General features: G+C 41.6%; 1 protein-coding gene across 2 annotated transcripts in view; it reads right to left on the reverse strand.

The window, feature by feature from the left end:
• The window catches only part of TSC22D1 (TSC22 domain family member 1), a 116,753-nt gene extending 102,020 nt beyond the window's left edge, over nucleotides 1-14,733 (reverse strand). Inside the window, exons 1-2 of one of the 2 annotated variants that reach the window (XM_040991365.1) lie at nucleotides 13,641-14,733; nucleotides 11,681-13,394 (exon numbers count right to left, since the gene is read on the reverse strand). In XM_040991365.1, coding sequence (XP_040847299.1) covers nucleotides 11,681-13,394; nucleotides 13,641-14,541 — 2,615 coding nt within the window. In that variant the 5' untranslated portion in view covers nucleotides 14,542-14,733. Of the gene's footprint in view, nucleotides 1-11,680 lie in introns of both variants that reach the window. The other variant, XM_040991364.1, reaches the window with a different exon arrangement.
• Nucleotides 14,734-15,712: the final 979 nt, after the last annotated feature.

A 15,712-nucleotide genomic window follows, 5' to 3' on the forward strand; every position in this document is an offset into this window, starting at 1 on the left:
TTACAAAAACAGAAATACCCCAAAATAAATTTATAAATAGGTGATTTTTTAAAAAACTGAATCAAAAAGATCAAAACTTATAGGAGAGTAGCTAAAGGAACCTGTCATTTTTTTCACACCAACTCCCCCAACACAAACACCCACGCTCGCTTACTTGTTGACTCCAATAGTAGGATCTGCTTGCCCTTCAGTATCCACAGGAGACTGTACCCCTCTGATACCAAATCCCTTAATGTTCATTTCCCTGATACAAAATGACATAGTATTTGTATGTAATTTATGCACATACTATTATACAAGTCATGTCCGATTACTTATAACAATACATTATCATATACTATTATAACGCACATGATCTGTGAAGAGTTGCTGTGTAAAAAAGTTGCTATGTGAAAGTTGTTATGCATTGTTTGGGGAATGTCTTTGTTTTCTGTTCCTAATATTAATATTGGTTCGAATTTATTTGAATTTCCTTATAGAATTGTTATACTTGGGACACATCTGCTATGGATTACAGATAGATAAACCATATGAAAACATTAAATTTCCAAAATTCCTACTTCAAATTCGCAACCATTTATCTTCCAGCCTTAAAATACTAGCTGTGGAAAATACATTTTTGGGGGGAAATTGCATTTCGGTTTTGGGGGGAAATTACATTTCGGGTCTGTTTCTCTTTTCCAAAATGAGAATAGAACATTGCTTTGAAGAAGAGAAGGTAGGAAGGAGACTAGAGCTATTCTTGCTGTTTTTAAGAAATTGAGGACTATGCTAACCAAGGTCACTCTGTACTGACTCATATCACAACAGAACTCACTATCCTCATTTATTTCCTTCATTCATTAACAAGTAGCAGAAAAACTGTACTTCATAACTGATCTTTCCTGCTTCCCACACAGATCAACCTAGAGTTCCTTCAAACTAACCTTCCTTGACCACAATCTAGTCAACAAATGCTGAGGGCCAATCACTTCCCAGTTCAACCTGTCATTTCCTACCATATTTGTCTTACTGTTGCCCTAAGTTTTTCACATACACAACATACTCCAATTGGTTAATATCTCCTTCCGGAAACATTCTCCCTCATCCCAAAGCTTTTGAAAAGTCAGTTCAAACAGCTCTTTCCTTAACAAAGATCAACTCTATTGCCTAGAAGCTTGGCCTATGTCATTCTGGTAACCAGAATCCCACTTACAGTCTAAGAAACATAACAGAGAATTCACTTATTTCTCTGAACTTGTTCCTTCATGTACTAAAATTATATAAGATTTCAAGATTTTCAGGTTTAAATTTCTTTGTCATTTCATAGTCATTTAAAATTTACTTAGGGTCAGCACAATGGCATATCACATAAGACTCCATTTGAGGTGCCACCATCCCACACTGGCAATGGTTTGTATACTGGCTGCTCCATTTTTGATCCAGATTCCTGCTTATGGCTTGGAAAAGTAGCCCAGGATAGTTCAAGTTCTTGGGCCCCTGCAGCCATGCTGCAGACCAGAAAGAAGCTCCTGGCTTCAAATTAGCTGAGCTCCACCATTGCAGCCATTTAGGGAGTAAGCTAGTGAGTGATAGGTACTTCTCTCTCCTTCTCTCTGTAAATCTGCCTTTCAAATACAAATAAATTTTCAAAAAGTGTTATTCAACCCTTACCTTGTTGTATAACTTTTTTGAGTATGATCTTATACTCTCCTTGAAGATAAGAACCATGTTTGGTTTTACCTTTGCCTACATCATTACTGGATACAATGAGTTACATCTACCAATCTGCAAAGTATTATAGGCATCTGATAGATAAGGGTGAGAATTTAATACAACAAGTAACAGAAAAAAGTAAGCCTTGACCTTGTTTTATCAAAACAACTGTGTACCTAATAGTAATAATATGGCAAATTATTTGGCAATAATTAAATTCCTATCCTGGATTTGACTTTTTTTTTAATCCTTACATGCCTGAATTCACTTATTCAACAGGTATTTCAGAACTAGGAATTCAACAGGATACCAGACAAGTTAAAACCCTTGCTGTCATAAATCCTGTTTTTCAATACAGAAAAAATGACGTCTTCACCCAAATTCTGAGATTAAACCAAGAGTTTTCTGATGACTTGCTTAACACTGTCTGCATACCATGGTTTGAATGTGATTTTTTCCCCTCCAAAATTTACATCAAATTTGACTGTCATTGTGGTAGCGCTAGGAGGTGGCACCTTTAAGATTAGGTTCTTAAAAAGGATTAATGCCTTTCTCACGGGTCTAGGTTACAAATATTACAAGATTTTGTTGTTATAAATGGAGGCAGCGCCTCAAGTTTTCCATCTGCCTGCCCCTCTCCTTTCTGTCAGGAATTGAAGCAGCAGCAGGCATGTAGCAGATGCAGTTCCCCAACCAGAATTCCCAACCTCCAGAACAATGAGCCCAAGTAAAAACCTCATTTCTTCGTAAGTTATCCAGACTAATACATTGTTAATTTCAGCAATGTGCAATTCATTGCAAATGACTTTAGGAAACAACAGTTAGAACACACTGATTTTGATCACATGCTACAGGAACAATAAGGTAACTATAACACCATATACTCCGGAACCACGGTGCCTATTTTATATCTTAGCTCCCATGTACTGAACTTGAAAAAGGCATTCAATTTCTCTATACCTCAGTTTCCTCACATGCAAAGTGGGGATAACAATGGTACTCATGGCTTATAAGGATGTTTTGAAACTTAAATAAACTAATGGTTTAAGAATACAGTGCTTAAAACAATCTGAAGCGTAAGTAATTCTAAATTACTCCTACTGTATTACTGTTACTATTACTAAATTGTTGTAGAGTCTACAAATAAGCTAAAAATAACACAAAAGAAATAAAAAAGAAAAAATAATTATAGGCTAAAAAATTTATTTTAAACTCAGTACTAAAACATACTAATACCATATGATATAGAAAATTTAATGGTAAGTACTACCTCAACTTCAGGTGCTATCTTCATAGCACTATTTATATTCCTAGTGAATATATATTAAGAACGTAGAATAACAAAATTAGATTAGATAAACTGGGAGAGAATCAAGAGTCATCAACAATTAACAATTTAAAGATGGGCCAGTACCATGACTCAACAGGCTAATCTTCCACCCTGTGGTGCCAGTATATCATACAGGCACTGGCCTAAGTCCTGCTTGCTCCATCAACTCCCTGCTAATTAATGTTCCAGTACCCACATGGGAGATCTGGATCAAGTTCCAGGATCCTGGCCTTCAGCTCCCCTCAGCTCCAACCACTGCAGGCATTTGGGGAGAGACTCAGCAGATGGAAGATCTGTCTCTCCCTTTAATTCTGCCTTTCAAAATGCTAAAATAAATCTTTAGTATAACAGAGAATCATTATACAGCTAATAGCTGGGTCAACAAAAAGCAGATAAAAGCAAAAGTAATAAGGGTAATTCCAATACTGAACTAAGTGTAAAATTCTTTTGTTTCATTCATGCCAGAAACCTTTTCACTGGCATAAATATAAATAAATATGAAGTAAACATAACAGGAATATTTATGAGAAGCAGCAACTAAGCATTTTTTGGCGCACAAATACAGTACAAAGCAAAAGCAAACCAACTGATTTCCAGCATCTCTACTAAAACAGAGTAATGATGTTATATGATCATGTATAAGAACTTAATTATCTTTAAAATCTATCATGTTTTATTACACCAATATTAACAGCCTATTTCTTCATTAAGCTGCTTCTGACTGAGTATTATCTATCAGGAACTGAAATAGGTTTTGGGTATATGACAGCAAATCACACATCCCTACTCATGATGTTTAAAGTGATTAGATAACTACAAAAAACAAAAATGAAAGAAAACAACAAGTACTATTAAACTGTTAACAATGAACCCAAATTAAACAGATGTCAGAGAACATCTCTCAAAAAGTGAGTTAAGTTACCAGCAATAGAGCAGAGGTAGCACAGGGGATAGAAGATATTTAGGCTAAACGATCAGCATGTGCAGAGAGGCTTAATGGAAGAAATAAGAACTAATGGCAAGGTCAGAAACTGTGAAAGAAGATCAAGTGCAACAGACCACAGAAGGAAGGGGAGAGGAGAATACGATACAAGGCCAGGAGTAAGCAAAGAATCAAAGTAATTACCTTAAAATAAATGCCAGGCCTTAAAGGGACAAAGTGAGTTACCTGAATAGAGTTCTATTTCAAGAAAAGCATTCTGACGGCAAGATGTCACATTAACTAAAGACGTCTGAGTGAGTCCTGATGTTAAGTTTAAGAGTTGTGTGGCAGTAAAGACTAAATAAAAGGTGAATTCATGATGATACTGAAGTAATGATCAGGACGTGAAGGCTGAGAAGGAACTACCAAGAACGAGTCCCAGGTTCTAAAGGCTAAGACTGATAATGAACAAAAGAAAAACTAACAGAGGAAACCTGAGAGGTCAGGTCATCATCAAAGGTTACACATCTGACCTGCAGAAACTAAGAACACAGGCAGAGATATTCAGGGGGCAATCCAAGGCTCAAGGAAGCCTGCACCAGCAAGATGCCTTCAGGAATCGATGGCACACAGATTCTAGCACAACCACAGCCTCAACACAGTCAAGGAATCTGAAACCCAGACTGAAGTCAAAAAGGTGGGACAACAGGATGAATACATCACACACAAACAAAAAGAGTAAATGTTTTGGTAGGGTAAACAATGGTAAATGAAGTTTGCTGGAGGTCCGGTAAGAACTTCTGGTCAAACTACTGAGAAGAGGAAAGGGACATTTGAAAATACGAGGGACTGAGAAATAAGTCAATCTAGAATCTAAAACTCATTCCAAATATGTAAAGACACTTCAAAAATATTCCCCCAAGTAAACTTTCTTTTCATGAGCCTCTAGAGCACATTTTTATGATATATCAACCTCAACAACAGTGGCATGTTAATAACCAACCACCAAGGTTTTGATATTGCAGTATCAGAACAGGACATGCTCTGCACAATTTCATGCTTTTAAATTAAACTCTCTAAAAAATTAAGAACTAGCATCTACTGGTTTTGCCATTCAGAAGCCAACGTTATAAAGATTGGATTTAAGTTAGAAAACGAAAACGTTTCTTGAGAAGAAAATGACAATACATTTTCAAAAGAAGAAAACATGTCCAAATTTACTCATTAAACATTTGAATATCTACTCCATTTTAGAAACACTTTTTGATGAGTTTCTCCTTTTTTTAATTCTTGACATTTCTTTCAGAGTCATAACGGCATGTTTTTGCTATAGCAATTCCATCATTATACAAACATAAGAAACAATAAGACCTGTATTTAGGTTTTTCAGTACTCTACTACTATTATTATGGGCACTGGCCCTACCTCTTACTGACCCGAAACTCATAAGTAGCAATAGCACTCAATTTTGAATTGAAAAAAGGCTTTGCATCCTAGTTCTGCTTTGCTCCTATGTATGTAACTTTAGCTGACTTATTTATTCTAATAAAACCATTAAGTTTACTCATCCGTTAAACAGAAAAAAATTCTCACAAGTTTATTAAATAAGCGTAACAATAAATATCAACTGAATGTAATTCTTGCACATTTGATCACTGGAATGAATTAAGATACGCTAAATTACATACTATTCTTATAATGGATATATAAGCAATCCTGCTCATAAAATATATGTACTCATTATATCTATCCTAACGCCTTCAACATTAGCATTATTCTATGATTGAAAGACACATGCAATACCAGTAAACATTTTTTTCACTCCTTCACCAAAGAACACACTAAAACATTAAGAAAAAGGATTTTCTGACATATAAAGACACAAACCAACGGAAGTTATAAGATATGAAGACAACAGCAACACATCTTCGGAGGTGGAAAGCAAATGGCTACCAGTGACTTAGCAAACACAAGACAATCCAGTCTTTCACAAACAATGGAGAAAGTCAAGGACAAACTGAACTTAAACTGAAATTTCCAAGACTCAGGAATTGGCAGCATCATATCCATAGAAAATGATGCAGAGAGCAAGAGTTCAGAAGGAAAATTGTTTTAAAAGTCTAAGAAGCAACCAGTCCCACAGATCCCAACTCCCCTTCATATTCAAGAAAAAACCTAAACAACAAACTATAAACAAGGCTGAGTGAAGAAGCAATTTGGAGATGCTGAGAATCTACAACACCTTTCACTCTACTTCTCTCCTAACCTCTTCCACACCACCCCAGAACACTGTGTAGACAGGCCTTCATTTACAGCAAGAAATCAAAGAGCCTTTGTAACAGGATCAACCAGCTATGAAGAAATACATGAAGACTCTAACATCAGAAGCCTCTTAACTAACCATCCCAGCCAGGTTACTGCACAGTGAAACTAACATACACACCTGAGAAATTTCTCACCAGCATTTTAATTCCCTACTCTATTCTTCCATGTGATTACCAAACCATGAGATGAACAGCTCTGACATGAATGACAATGAACAAAACAAAACAGAAAATAAAAGCTGAAACAGACTACACAAAAAGGAAAGCTTTTTAAAAAACCTAATATTTACTATTCAGACAGCAAACAGAAAAAGTACTATCATTATTAAAAAGAACAGTAAACTGTCAAAAACAAAAATAGTTCAACCCTTGGGTATTACATATTTAATAGGAGAAATAAAATCTTTTTTAGAAACAACAAAATAGTTAAGAAAATAAGAGAAATTGGTAAGCTTTTGGTACAGCAGTTAAGATACTGTTTTTGATACCCAGATTCCCTATAAGAGTGCTTGGGTTTGAATGGTAGGTCTGTTCCCAAATCCACCTTCCTCTAATGCAGATCCCAGAGAACCAATGGCTCAAGTAGTCACATCCCTGTCACTCATGTGGGAGACCAAGATCAACTTTTGATTTCCTAGATTCAACCAGGCAAAGCTCCAGCTGCTGTGGAAATTTGCAGAGTGACCCAGCAGTTAGATGGTCAACGGCTCTTCAGTCTCTCTCTCATTGTGTATCTCTATGTCTTTCAAATAAATAAATAAAAATTTTTGAAAATGCTAGAAGTACATCAGAAGACCAGTTAAGGTTTCCTATCCATAAGAGAAGATTGTGAAAGAAAGAAAAGGGAAAAAAAAAAGTGGAAATAATCAACAATTTCATTCAAGGAAACTAATTCCAGAAATAGAAGATGTTTCCACCTTAAAAAGATGTACCAAGATTTTGGCACTACAAAGGAAATAGAGACATACATAGAAACTCAACAGTTAAGAATGGTAAAGGCTTTCAGAGATTTTAAATATGCAGAGAGAAAGGAGAGAGGAAAAGGAAGAAAAAGCAAACACGTTAGATATAATATCTGAAAAATCGGTATGCAATTTCTCAAAAGCAGCATGGACGCCAAAAAGCATTGGTGCAACATTATGAGCATAATTTCTCCACCTGTATTCATGACCTAATGAATCAAGCAAGTGATCAGGTTAAACCAAGTCATTTCAAAAATGACAAATAAATCAACAAGAAGATCCAATTCAGAAAATGAATGGAATCCCAGAACAAGCCTACAAGGCAATCAGAAAGGGAAGAAGGTCAGAGGAACAGGAAAGAAACTTTTCTCAGGAAGACAAATTGATAACAAAACCAGATAGAATGTATGAAACAGAAAGAATGATTAAAATGAGGAAAGTAAGCAAATGGGGGATGAGGACAAACAATGAACATCAGCCAGATCACTTCATGGTAAAATCAAAAGTCAACAAACCATAAGAAAACCTGTGATCATCTCTTTAATCAACAATCAGCAGGCATCTGAGGAAGGGCTGTTGTCCAGAAAGGTAGAGGCCAAATAAACAAAACAGGGAGGGAAGAAAAGGAAGAGAGGAAACAGGTATCTTGAAGTAAACAAATCACGCTAAAGATGAAAACTTGCAAAGGGAGAACACACATTTCTACAAATGATAGTTGGGGACAGGGTGGTAGCAACAAGGCACTCACAAGACATTGTATTTGATAGGAAAAGCAAACATACTTTACAGAATACAGAATAATCAATAGCCATACAATCCTAATTCTTGGGAAGAAGGGGAACAGCTAGGTAGCTGGTAAAAGCAGGATTAAGTCTTTGTTATCTATCCAAGAAGTCAATAAAACAAAAAAGAGAAAGAAAAGCAAGGAGTAGTTTAACACTTGATTTATGAAAGTCAAAGTTCAAAAGGCTTTCCAAGCACATTGAATTTTTAATGCAATCTTATGAGGCAGATAATATTTGTTTAAATCAAGAAATGTGAGGTATAGAGAGGTAAGTAGCCCAAAGTTACCGGGAAGTAGCCAATAGCAGAGGAAGAATCCAATCCAAGTAGCCCAGTACCCAAGTCCATATTCCCAGTGCATCGAGCTACAATGAGTATCTAGTTGCCACACAAGCAGGGTAAAGCCTAGGAGTTGAATATCACAGTAACCATCTGAAAGAGGTCACAATGGTTGCTTCTAGGACAGGAAAACTAGGAAGGAATGGACCAGGAGGCTCCTTAATTTTTTCTTTGAAGATAAAAATGTAAGCGACTCCACACTTCTACTGGTGCATATAAAGTAAGAAGTTATAATTTGGTATTCAGCAGCTGTTTCAAATGATACTACCATTCTCTGAAGCATGTAAAGTGAATCTTACCATTTTGTATGTAAAATATTCCTCTATAAATATCTGAGAGCCTACCATAAAACAGTCACTGTATTTAGAAGGTACTTTTCAACACATTTCAGACATTAGAAGATACTGTAGCTCCAACAGGTGTGCAAGACAAGAGACAACATAAGTTTCAAGTTGTAATAGGAAAAGTAGAGAAAGGTCTGCTCATTAATTTGCACACACACAAAAAATTTTTTACTCCCTGCCCTTGAGGAAATCCTAGTCTTTTGGAAAAGACTGGTAAGCATAATTGTAATTGAAAGTGAACAGCGCTTAAATAAAGGAACATTAGGAAGTACTAGGGAAACAACATGTCCTGGGCAAGGAAGACGTTTCAGAAGGAACATCTCTGCAGTTTTGAAGGAGGAAGAGAAATTTGACCAATTTCTGTGAGAGGCTGAAATAACAGATCACAAAAGATTCCATTTCAGTATGAAACACTGGCATCTTCCCATTACTGAAAGACAAAGCCAGGTTAAAACCTAAAACACTGAGACCTTTTCAGGCAGAAACGAATTTTGAAAAACAAGGTAATTTTAACGTTTGGGTCCCATCTCTACAGTCTGAAGGGGCCAATTGAAAGCATCTTCCACAAGTCTAATGAACCTTTTAAAATCTAAAGTATTAAGCACTGGGATTTGTTCTCCCATCCAAAAGTTATACTGTTGCACATTTCTAAGTCCTAACACTGAAATGATAATGCCCCTCTTTCTCCCACAAGAGGCACAGTAACCAAGCCCGGAGAGTACCAGTGAGCTGGAGAAGCTACCACAGAAGCAAACAGAATTTTTCTTCAATAATATCACTTTTTTCTCTTGTAAGTATTCTCAAACTCTCTTTCTTGGGAAAATTTAATGAACATTTCCTTTTCCAACCTGTAATTATAAAATAATCTGCACTAAGACACTATAAAGATTACACAATACTCACATCTATCCTTTCCAATTTAGCAGTATTTGGAGACCTGAGATGTGTTGATTTTACAGACATTGAAGGACATCTCCGAAACAACACCCTTCCAGTTCTAATGACTAACTCTAACGCTTAACACTGACTCCCAAAACATGAACAAACTGAGGACTGGTGACTTTTAGCCAGTATTTCATATCTCAGTGTTACCTTCTTGTCCTTTTCCAGAATTCTAACCTTCCTGTCCCTAATTACTCTCAATCTGTTATTATCTGGAAAATTTAATCTTGTACTAGTATCTTAAATAGTCTTCCACGACTACAGTTAAAAACCTAGTTAAAAGTAGCATCGCCTGACTTTTAACAGCCTGGAACAGCAAGCTCTGGAAAACCCTATCAGGCCCTGCCACCAGGACAGTCATACCAGGAGACCACAGTTATTGCAGCTTTGTGTTCACAACGTGTGGGTTTTCACTTGGGTATTTCAACTGCTTTTATTTCCCTAAAAGTAGCAGCCATGTGTTTTACCTGTTTCTATACGATCTTGGCTCACAATACACCATTTTAATTTAGAAAATATTTGATGTAAGTCTTTCAAACAAGTCATTATCAGAATGAAATCGATAAAATTAACATTTGACAGAATTGTGATGGGATGATGGAAGGAGCTGTGTCCTCAGCATCTATCTTTTGAAGAGTAATTTTGTACAAATGGTATGGAATACATTTGGTCAGATAATAATGTAATTAAAATCTTGTTATTTAGAAAAATAAAAATCCTGAAAGACAAGACTTTAACTTATTTCAACTAAACATGACTTTTTTCATCTTTCAAACACCTAAAAAAATTTTTTTAAATGTCACGGAAACATTTGGCCTTTTTTTTTTCTGAAATTGCAATTCTTTTGCAACATGCCCAATTTTCCAAAGTGAAACCCACAAATATACATATTGAATATCAGTGCTTCAATTGGTTGAAAAAGTTCAATCACAAAAATTTCCATGTAAGACTAAAATAAGTATCTTGCACACTTAAAATTCCAGTGCAAATGAATAGTCTTCATAATTCCTATATTTTAACCCTAGTTAGTTACAGATTGGCAAATCTGTGAAAAGAACATTCCTTTAAAAATAAATCAGGCTTCAAAACAATGTTAAAATACGAAAGATTTCACAACTTTTCTAGCCATTCCATTTCTTAAAAAGACATACTTTGATTCAATAAGCATAATGAACACACTATTTCCATCCTTAGAGGATCTTGATTTAATAATGTATTTTAAGTTCTCTGTGTATTTTTGGTAAGCCAAGTAGGGAACAGGTGTAGTAGATTAGCAGAAGAACATCTCATTTTCATGGCTCAACAAATGCAAGACTTTCTTTACTCTTAAAATGGCTACCACCTTTAGCTAATATGCAAAAGGAAAAAAAAACACGTGGCATACTAACAGATAACTCTGGTTATTTTAACAGCCGTATGCTCTTACACAGCAAAACATTTTTAAAGATCTCAAATTTTTCTTGTTGAGAGAAAATGACCATTGAAAGTGCACACAAAAGTTGGTCAGTTACAGTATAAGAGCAACCTATGTAACCCAGAGTAGGTCATCCTTTCCTCAGTGTTGGACTGGGGAAAGCGGGTAACAGAATCTTTCACAAAGATCAAAAACAGTGGAACTGCAAAAGGTTATCTAGTAAAGGAGAACAAATGCCGGGAGCACAAGCCCTCCAAGAGAGCAGCACAGAGATTTTTCTAACTCAAAATAATTATGTGTTGGCAAAAATCAAGCTTTTAATAACTAATCTTTCTAGAAAGCATTTTATAAATAAAAACCACGTGGTGAACCCCCCCCAACCTGTTTTAAATGTGAAAAGATGTTCAGTAGTAACTACCAAATTCTCTTTACCCACTTTCCTAGTCACTCTGAAATCATTCCACAATATTCCTTCCTCTAGAAAAGCTATGAAAATACATTTTCTACAACAAATTAAAACTATTTTGCTTTAGACTAATTTTGTGTATATATATATATATACAAATATTTACTAGATAGAATTTGGAATCTGTTGAATGTCTGCAGAAATATGACATGGTCTTACCTCTCATCTTCACCATCCACCAGGGGTGTCGTCAGCGGTAGCACCTTCAACGGGAAAAGAGAAGCAGAGGCTGCTAGGCTGCTGCTACTCCCATCTGAAACTGCCGACATTCCCCCACTGTCACCACTGATAGTCTGAGGTAAGCCAACTAATGAGGGCTCCGCTGGACGCCTGGCATCTTCAATTTGGCTTCCAATGGCCTGAGCTAACGATTGTGCAGAGAACTGAGTAGAACTTAGTGGTATCTGCTGTGCCAAAGGCAAATTTATATTAGTTGCTATCAAGGGAGGTTGGCTAACACTTTGAACCAAATTACCATTTTGAGTGGCAGGGGTTTGTGCTATATTCTGTGGTGGAATCAAGTTTGTTGGGGCAGAAGGCATTCCAGAAGGACCAGTTGAACTAACCTGATTTGTAACAGAAATACTACTAGCAGAGGGCAAAGGGCTAACTGCAGGCATCTGCTGTGAAACAACTCCTTGAGCTACTGGTTCTACTCCTTGTGGCTGGGGAGGCACAGTTAACAAGGTACTCTGGGGTGTAATAACCAATTGTTGAGGAAGGCTTGGAGCGCTAGTTTGAACTCCCTGATGAAGAATCCCAGTTTGAGCAGGTGGAACTACTTGTGAAGATGGAGGAGCACCTTGCTGAATAACTGAAGGTGTAACTTGGGTAGAGGACTGCTGCACTGCTGCAGGGATGTTTGCCTGTTGACCAATATTTGCAATTTGACTGCCAGCAGGTACAGCAGACACTGCTGTCGGAGCCTGGCCAACAGGTTGGCCCGCTGCCCCTGCAGGCTGTGCTTGGACTGCTGTGGGCTGCACTGGCAGCTGGACGCCCTGGGGCTGAGCCACAGGAATCACTGTTGTTCCTGCTCCCACTCCTGCAGAACTGGGCTGACCAGAGGACATTGCTGTCTGAAGGATCGGCTGCTGTTGCACAAACTCTGAAGTAGGATTCTGAGTCACCGGTTGACCATGGCCCGGGGCCAACTGCGTAGAAACCATTGGTTGATGTTGTCCATATTGTAACTGCTGCGGTGGTGCCCCTGGAAGAGGAGTTTGCACTGGGGGAGCCGTCTGGGAATATGGCAGTTGGGGTTGAGCCAGACTAGAAATGGAAGGTTGTTGACCTAAAGCTGAAGTTACACCAACCACATTCACAGGTGCTGGCTGGATACTAGTTGCAGCATTAATGGTGGCTTGCAGAGGTACTGGCTGAAGACCTTGCTTTTGCTGATAGCTCAGTTCTTGAGACTGTAATTGTACTTGCGATATCTGTGACTGAGAAAAACTCTGGGGCCCAGTGCTACTGAAATCCATGGGTTGAAGGCCTACCCCTTGATGAGCTGGTACCTGCAGCGGCTGCTGCTGCTGTGCCCCCGCTGTAGGGGTTCCCATCTCTCCACTTCCTACACTCTCTGTGTAGTGACTCAGAGTGCTGACACTACTGCTCACAGAGCTCCCACTCGTGCTCTCTCTCTCAGAAGGTACTTCCACCGGGTTCTGTCTTACAGTCTCCACCACCTTGTTGATCGCCACGCCTTCAGTAGCAGGTACAGTATTTTCTTTTTCATAGAACTCAGTGCAGGTCCATCTGCCTTTTTTAAAAGGCTCCGAACTAGAATCTAACTTCACAACTCTGAACCTTGACGTGTTAACTGTTGGTTGTTGCTGCTGACTTGAAACCAATCCCACAGTCATCCCTGGGGCTGCACTGGGGACACTGTTAACAGCCGTGGCAGAAGACACAGTCCCATTGCCCATGCCACTCAAGATACTCACATTTACACCACTAGGAACTCCAGGCCCAACACTCACACTAGCAGCACTAGGAATATTGCTTGTACTTATATTAGCACTACCCAGCACACTGCTTGTCACACTAGGACTGAAACTACCCACAGCAGCAACACCGACATTATTCACTGTATTAACGCCAGGAACAGAATTTATACCTATCCCGCCTGCAGTGCTAGGAGCCCGGATATTAGTCATTACAGACGCAGGTGAGACGCTCGATGATACAGCAGAAGCTGGTGCAACTGGTGCAACACCATCAGAGCTTCCAGTTGTGGAGAGTTTTCTGGACACTGGGCTTGAGGGTGGTCCTCCAGGAATGGATGCACTGGCCACAGCAGCATGGGATGGATGGTGGTGCCCGTGGTGGAGGTGGTGCCCATGATGAATGTGATGGTGATGGAGGTGGTGTGGATGAGCATTCCCATTGATCACAACATTCTGTTGGGGAAGGTGAGGCAAATGAGGTTGAGGAAGGTGGGGCTGATTGGGAGAGACTGCCCCAGGTGTCTCGGCTTCCTGGAAGTTATTCAGAGTCTCTTCTGAGGAGCTGCGTTCAGGCTCCCCTAAGTCAGTAGCCCTGGAAAGTGACACATCCAGGATCTCGGAGGAAGAGAGGTCTTCCGTGTGAGACTCATCCAGATCATCATAGCTCTCAGTGTCCTCCGCGATACTGTTGTTGGAGCTGATACTGGCGGAGATCTGAGCCGGAGTGACGCTAGTTATCTGGAAGCCACTTTTCTTTTTCATTTGAGTTCCGCCTGGCGCAAGAGGCTGTGCCTGCAGCTGAGCCTGCGGAAGGAGGTTCAGGCTTTGTGGAGGCGGAGGCTGTGGTCCCGACGAGGAAGATGCTGCGGGAGGCGGCGGCTGGAGCAGCGAGGGCGGCGGAAAATCGTCGGAGGATGTGGCAGTACTCCCGACGCCGGTACCTGCTGCACCGAGAGCAGAGGCGCTGCCACCACCGCTGCCCCTTCGAGGGAACATTGCCGGGTGCGCCATCTTCCTAGCACTAATGTCTGCGGCGGCCGCCGCGGCGGCGGACTCGGGCGGCTGGTGCATTGTGTCGGGTACCGGGGGGCGGAGGAGGCGAGTGCAATTTCCTTCTGCACCGTAATCTTTGTATTCGAGACGCCGGAGAGGAAAACGGGACCTGACGCTCCTCCCGGCGCGAGTCCTCCTTCTCCTCCTCCTCCTCAGCCGAAGGCGCCGGCAGCTCCTCCTGCCTTCGCGGGCGAGCTTCGGAAAGGGAGGATGAACCAGGGTGAACAGGGCGGCCGGGGACCCGAAGGGGGACCACCCCCCTCAGTCCTTCGCCATTCACTTTCCCTCTAGTCTCACACCCCCCTTTATATTCCGCTTCACGTGGGGTGCGGGGCAGCGGGGGGGGGGGGAGGAGAGCAGGAGAGGGGAGAGGAGGAGAGAGGGCAGGAAAAGCGAGAAATGCCCACCTTCTTTGGCCAACTCCGAAGCCACCTCAGCCCCCTCCTCCCGCCGCGGCGGCGGCCGCCGCTGCAAAAGCCCTCCCGGTCGCTCTGCACGGAGAGGCAGCGCCGAGCGAGTGTCGCCTTTCCCTCTCGCCGCCGCCGGCGAGCCCCGAGCTCACTGTCGCTCAAACCTCCCGTTCCCGGTGCCGCCGGCCCGGCTCGGCCCTCCCCCCACGCCCCGCAGACCCTTTCAAACCCCCTGGGCTCGCGGCGGCTGCTCCGGGAGGAAACGCTGGCCGCGGCGGGGGCCCGGGCGGCGCGGCTGCGAGCGGCGCGGCGACGACGGCGGCGGCGGCGGGGCGCCCGGTACGGTGAGCCCAGCAACGAGGCGCGGGCGGGCGCGCAGAGACGCCGGGTCCTCGCGGAGCACGGCCGGGGCGCGGCGGCGGCGGTGGCAGCGGCGGCGGGAGCCCAGGGACCGCTCCATCACTGGCAGCCATGGAGCCCGAGCATTTTCCTCCCTCGGGGCAGGCGCCTGGGCTCGGCACACGTCCTCGGGGGAGGAAGGGGCCGGCGGCGCCCGAGCCTCCCCGCAGGGCGGGCGGGACGAGCGCTGGAGCAGAGGTGTGTGCGAGCCTCTCCCTCGTCCTCTTCCTCCGCAGCCGGTTCGTCCTCACCCCGCCGCCGCTGCTGCTCCTGCTGCTGCTGCTGCTCCCGGGGCCGGGCGGAAGGGGGGCCGCAGGCGGTGGCGGCGGCGACGACGGCTCCTTTTCTCGGCGGTGTCGGTGGCCAGACGGGGCTGGTGC

The sequence above is a fragment of the Ochotona curzoniae genome, unplaced genomic scaffold (assembly GCF_017591425.1).
Source record: "Ochotona curzoniae isolate NIBS_2020 unplaced genomic scaffold, NIBS_Ocur_1.0 contig_64, whole genome shotgun sequence".
NCBI classification, from domain to species: domain Eukaryota; kingdom Metazoa; phylum Chordata; class Mammalia; order Lagomorpha; family Ochotonidae; genus Ochotona; species Ochotona curzoniae.